General features: G+C 39.6%; 1 protein-coding gene across 1 annotated transcript in view; it reads left to right on the forward strand.

The window, feature by feature from the left end:
• ITSN1 (intersectin 1 (SH3 domain protein)) overlaps positions 1-6,500 on the forward strand; it is a 352,172-nt gene extending 345,672 nt beyond the window's left edge. Inside the window, exon 40 of the mRNA XM_006862548.1 lies at positions 6,352-6,500. Within this exon, the coding sequence (XP_006862610.1) occupies positions 6,352-6,500 (149 nt within the window). The remainder of the gene's footprint in view (positions 1-6,351) is intronic.
• Positions 6,501-6,805: the final 305 nt, after the last annotated feature.

Raw genomic sequence — 6,805 nt, forward strand, 5'->3', positions numbered from 1 at the left:
AACAACAACAACAACATGACTTAATTGCTGCCTTTATGTTACTTTTTGGTAGTGCTGCTTGTTCTTTTGTTTTGCATGCCTTCTTGTGTTGCGTTTGTGTTTTTTTTGTGCTATTTCTTGTCAGTTTCTTCTTAGTTTTCATGTTTGCTTGTTCTGCTTGGAAGTTCATTTTTCATGGTAAGTTGTGAAGTTTTAAACTTTCTTTGAGGTTACTTTATAGTCTACTAACTTTTCTCGCCATTTAAAAGAATCCATTGTATCCTGTAATTTAACTGACATCCTTACCACCTGGATCTCTGTTGCTACGTTTGTCCCTTCTTTGACATTGATATAATTTTGATCTTCGGTTGACCTCCCAGCTCCTTTGAATTTGTTGTTGTAGTCTTGTTCAGTTCTGGACTCTGCTATCTATTGACTGAGTTCTAAGTGGTGTTTCCATGCCTGTCTTGTTTGTTCTTGTTGGTTTAAGTGCTGGGTTGGTTTTGATAAAATCTCTCAGATTCTGTTTATCATGGAGTGTCTTGATTGCACCATCATATTTGATTGATAGTTTTGCTGGATAGACGATTCTTGGTTGACAGTTTTTTCTTGTAGGACTTTGTATAAATCTCCCCATTGCCTTCTTGCCTGCATGGTTTGTTCTGAATAGTCAGAGCTTAATCTAATTTGCTTGCCTTTATAAGTGACATTTCTCTTCTCCCAGGCTGCTTTTAGTATTCTTCCTTTGTCTTTGATTTTGGAAAGTTTGATTATTATATGTCTTAGTGACTTTCTTTTGAGGTCTATCCTTCCTGGGGTACATTTGGCTTCTTGAATGTTTAGCTTCTCATCTTTCAAGATACTTTTTTTTTTTTAGTACATTTAAGTGTTAGGACCATTCCCCTAGCACAACGGTTTATTGTACTGTGGTGACTTGCATGTTGTTGTACTGCTGGAAACCACACCACCAGTATTTCAAATATCACCAGGGTCACACCATGGTGGGTAGGTTTCAGCAGAGCATTCAGACTAAGAGAGACTAGGAGGAAAGGACTAGAAATCTACTCTGAAAATTAACCAGTGGGAACCCTATGGATCACAACAGACTATTCACTGGACCAACACTCGTCTGTTGGTTTTTTGTACTGTGGTGGCTTGTGTGTTTCTGTGATTCTGGAAGCTATTCTACTGGTATTTTATATGTCAGCAGGGTCACCCACGGTAAACAGGTTTCTGGTGAGTTTACAGACTACAACAGACTAGGAAGAGAGAGAGACAGACTACTTCTGGATATTTAATCAATGAAAACCTTATGAATAGCAGTGGAACATTGTCAGGTAGCACTAGAATATTGAATATTGAAACATGGTGAAGAGCACCAGAATACTGTCAGATATAGTGCCAGAAGAAGATGAACACCTCATATTGAAAGGAACTCAAAATACGACAGGGGAAGAGCTCCCACCTTAAAGTAGAGTTGATCATAATGACGCAAATGGAATAAAGCTTTTGGGACCTTCATTTGTTGATGCACCACAGTTCAAAATAAGGAAAAATCAGTTCTAAGCATCCATTAATGATCAAACGTGGAATGTGCAAAGTATGAATCTAGGAGAATTTGAAATTGTCAAAAATTAAAGGGAATGCATAGACATCAATATCCTAGGCATTAATGAATGGAAAGGACTGCTATTGGTCATTTTGAATCTGACAACCACATGGTTTACTATGCTAGGAATGACAAACTGAAGAAGAAAGCATTCATCATCAAACAACATTTCAAGATCTAGCTAGAAGTACAACACTGTCTGTGAGTACGAGGAATACCAATTAAAACAACTAATATTCAAATTTATGCACCAACCACTAAAGCCAGTGATGATGAAATTGAAGAATTATACCAACATCTTCAATCTGAAACTGATCAAACATGCAATCAAGATGTACTGATAATTACTGGCGATTGGAATGCAAAGGTTGAAAATGAAGAAGAATCTTTGTTTCCATTTTAGATGGAAAATATGGCCTTGGTGATAGAAATGATGCTGTAGCACTTATGATGGAATTTTGCAAGACCAATGACTTGTTCATTGCAAATACTTTTTTTAAAACAACATAAAAGATGATGATACACATGGATCTCACCAGATGAAATAGCTAGAAATAAAATTGACTTCATCTGTGGGAAGAGATGGTGGAACACTTCATATCATCAGACAAAACAAGGCCAGGCGCAGACTGTGGAACAGTCCATTTCAACTGATCATCTGCAAGTTCAGACTGAAGCTCAAGAAAATTAAAGCACACCCACAAGACCAAAATATGACCTTGAACATATCCCAACTGAATTTAGAGATCATCTCAAGAACAGATTTGATGAATTAGAAACTAGTGAATGACGACCAGAAGAGTTGTGGGATGACATGAAGAAATACCATACAGGAAGAAAGCAAAAGGTAAGTAAGAAGACAAGAAAGAAGAATAAGGCAAAATGGATGTTAGAGGAGATTCTGAAACTGTCCAGTGTAGAGATGCTAAAGCAAATGGAAGAAACAAGGAAACAAAAGAGATCCATATTTGTGCCCATTCCAAAGAGAGATGCATATTCCCAATGGACTGCGGAAATTATTGACAATATCGTTAATATCACATGTAAGTAAAACTTTGCTAACGATAATCGATGAACGGCTGCAATAGTACATTGTCAGGGAACTGCCAGAGGTTCAAGCCAGATTCAGACAAGGACGTGAAATGAAGATATCATAGCTGACACCAGATGGATCTTGGCTGAAAGCAGAGAATACCAGAAAGATGTTTACCTGTGCTTTATTGACTACACAAAGGCTTTCGATTGTGTGGATCATGACAAGCTATGGACAACATTGTAGAGAATGAGTGTTCCAGAACTCTTATTGTGCTCATGAGAAACCTCTACATAGACCAAGAGACAATTGTTCCAACAGAACAAGGGAACAGTGAATGGTTTAAAATTAGAAAAGGTGTTGTATTTTCCAGGTTGTATTCTTTCACCATACTTAGTCAATCTGTATGCTAAGTAAATAAATTGGGGAGCTGGATTATGAAGAAAAACATGGCATCATTGTTGAAGGAAGACTCATTAACAATCTGCAATATGCAGATGATTCAAGCTTGAAGTTGTCAAAGACTTCATTTTGCTCGGATCCACCATCAACACTCACGGAAGCAGCAGTCAAGAAATCAAACAATGTATTGCATTAGGCAAATCTGCTGCACAAAACCTCTTTAAAGTGCTGAAGAGCAAAGATGTCAGTTTGAGGACTAAGGTGAGCCTGATCCAAGCCATGGTATTTTCAATAACCTCATATGCATTTGAAAGTTGGACAGTGAATTAAGATGACTGTAGAAGAATTGATGCATTTGAATCATGGCGTTTTAAGAGAATATTGAACCACCAAAAGAACAAACCAATCTGTGTTGGAAGAAGTACAGTCAGAATGCTTCTTAAAAGCCAGAATGGCAAGACTTTATCTCTCATACTTCAGACATATTATCAGGAGGGACCAGACCCTGGAGAAAGACATCATGCTTGGTAAAGTGGAGGTTCAGCAAGAAAGAAGAAGACCCCCATGAGATGGATTGGCACAGTGGCAGCAGCAATGAGCTCAAGTGTAGCAACAATTTTGAGGTTGGCACAGGACCTGGCAGTGTTTCATTCTGTTCTGCATAAGGTCCCTATGAATCAGTACCAAGTTGGTGGCGCCTAACAACAAGAACAACAACATAATGCTGGAAGATAAGCCTCATGGGCTGAAGACACAATAAAAAGTTTTTTTAAAAAAAATCACAGCCTTGGAAACCCTATAGAGAGTCACTATGAGTCGGAACCGGCTGGATGGCACTTAATAACAACAGCATTGTGTTCTTACAGCAGATATTATTCCAGTGAAATGTAAGTTGGGGCAAAACCAACCTATTTCTCCCTGTGTTAATCTCTTAAAGCTGCCATAACAAATGACCATACAGTGAGTGCCTTAGAACAACATAATTTGTCCTGTCACAAATTCTACAGTTTAGAAATCTGAACTCAAGAGATGGACTGAGTCACACTCCCTCTGAAGTCTATAGGCAAGAATACTTCTTTGTCCTTTGTAGCTTCTGGTGGTCGTTGACCATTCATGGTATCCCTTGGTTTGTGGCAACACAACCATCTTCCCTCTCTGTCTCAGTGTCTGCATTTCTCTCTTAATTTGATGACATTAGAAAAGACCCTATTTAAATGTAACTGTAAGGTTACATTTACAAGTTCTAGGTGGACATGGAGTCTTGCTATAGCACAAGGTTGATAGTTCAAACCCACCACGCACTCCTCAGAAACCCTATACAGGGTCACTATGAGTCAGAACCAACTCGATGGCACTTAACAGCAACAGCAGGTGGACATGAATTGGGGACTGCGGACATTTTTCAAAGCAGTACAGAGTCCAGTAGAAAGAATTCCCAGATTTTAATTGAGAAACTTGAAAGAAGGCTATTTGTGATCCAGGAGTTCTTGGTCCATAGTAAATGTCCAACAAGTAGTTACTGAGTGGCTATAATGGCCTGGAGACCCATTTCACATCATTGTGTATTGACATATAAAATTTTATCAACATGTTCACATACATGATCATGTTGACTGTCTTTGTCTCCAAGGACTGCCAAAACAACAGATCACAAAGTATGTGGCTTTAAAGAACAGAAAGTTTTTGTCTCGCAGTTCTGGCGCCTAGGAGTCCAAATTCAGGGTCTTGGCAGAACATGCTCTGTCTGCCCTCTTCCGGTCTCTTCCAGTTTCTAGTATGTCTATGCCTGCCTGGACTTCTACATGCATCTTTGCATGGCATCTGTCTTCGTCCCATGTGACTGTATTCCTAACCTCTCATTTTGTAAGACAGTACCCAACCCTGTATGACCTTGTTAATGTGATTAACCTTCCTTTATTTACCTTCCCTTATTTATAAACATGGTCACATTCACAGGCCCGGGGACAATTCGCTCCATAGCACTGATACTCAATATTTGATAGACGTTTCGATGAGGCTGTTCAGGGAACACTGTTTGAAGCATGCAGCTCACATGCTGTTGCCTCCTCTCCCAGCACTTTGTGGCTCCTCTTTGGCATATACTGAGGGACATTGTGAGGACAAGCCTTAGCTTATCATCTTTGTTGTTTGTTGTTAGGTGCTGTCCAGTTGGTTCTGACTCATAGCAGCTCTATGCACAACAGAACAAAACACTGCCCAGTCCTGCACCATCTCACAATTGTTATGTGTGAGCCCATTGCTGCTAATGCTGTGTCAGTCTGTCTCCTTAGGGGGTCTTCCTCTTTTTTACCTACCTCCGTTTTACCAAGCATAATGTCCTTCTCTAGAGACTGATCCCTCCTGATATATGTCCATCGAAAATATGAGAGGCGAAGTCTGGTCATCCTGGCTTCTAAGGAGCATTCTGACTGCACTTCTTCTGAGACAGATTTGTTTGTTCTTTTGGCAGTTCATGGTTCTTTTAATATTCTTCTCCAATACCATAACTCAAATACATCAATTATTCTACAGTCTTTCTTATTCATTATCCTACTTTCACATGTATATGAGGTTATTGAAAATACCAGAGCTTGGGTTAGGAGCACTTTAGCCCTCCGATTTGCCTAATAAAATACATCATTTGATTTCTTGACTGCTACTTTCATGAGGGTTGACCTAAGCTAAAAGACGTCTTCGACAACTTCAGTCTTTTTTCCATTTATCATGATGTTATTTATTGGTCCAGTGGTGAGGGTTTTTATTTTCTTTACGCTAAGGTGCAACCTGTACTGAAGGTTGTAGTCTTTGATCTTCATCTGTAAGTATTTTAAGTCCTCTTCACGTCCAACAAGCAAGGTTGTCTTCCTGGATGCTTCTAAAAAGGGTATATGACAGTACATAGCATTCTCTTATGACACCCCTTGGGAGAAATTACTGCTCAATGTTAGCCTCAAAAATAGTTGTTCTTCTCCTGAGTGATTTTTTTAAAACCTTACATACATTTTAAGTTGTGTAACTGATAAGAGTCCCAGACAGTGTATGGCTTTACAGTACCTCCCAGAGAGTCTACAGCTCTCTTGAGGTCTGTGGTATCAAATGCAGTGAAAAATCTTGGTCTGCATTTTCAGCCTTGTTCCTTTCCTCTTCACCCTGTTTAAAAGTCATGCTCCACCATCATAGCTCATGGATTCCTCCAAACTGACTTAAATCCTTTCTGGAAGAAGAGAAAGTAAGTATACAGTTACTTGGGAGATTCCCAAAGGCTAAATTCATGCCTTGGAGAGAAGGAACTATGTCTCTGATTAGGATCTGTTTGTTTTCCTTTCAGATTTTTTGGGTCGGACAGAGATCCGCGTGGCTGACATCAAGAAAGATCAGGGTTCCAAGGGTCCAGTTACAAAGTGTCTCCTGCTCCATGAGGTTCCGACAGGAGAGATTGTTGTCCGCTTGGACCTGCAGCTGTTTGATGAACCTTAAGGGTGTCTCTCAGTGGAGTCTTAGCTCAAGCCTGTCTGGAAATCATGTTCCTTTCCTAAGAAACCACTGGTTGGTGTTCAGCCACAGGACAATGGGACAGTGAAGACCGGATCTCCATTCTTCTAGGAATAGTTCTTGACAATCCTCGCTCCCAAACAATTTCCCATTTTACGGAACAAAAACTATGCTTTTCTTTGTTCTAGGGTCTCTGAAATCCTGTTGCCCCCTCTAAGTTTGGTTGGGAGTTTAACCCACCTTCAGCCTTGATGCATTAGTCTGGTTATTGTAAAATATTTATAAATGCA

This window comes from Chrysochloris asiatica, unplaced genomic scaffold, assembly GCF_000296735.1.
Source record: "Chrysochloris asiatica unplaced genomic scaffold, ChrAsi1.0 scaffold00049, whole genome shotgun sequence".
Lineage (NCBI taxonomy): Eukaryota > Metazoa > Chordata > Mammalia > Afrosoricida > Chrysochloridae > Chrysochloris > Chrysochloris asiatica.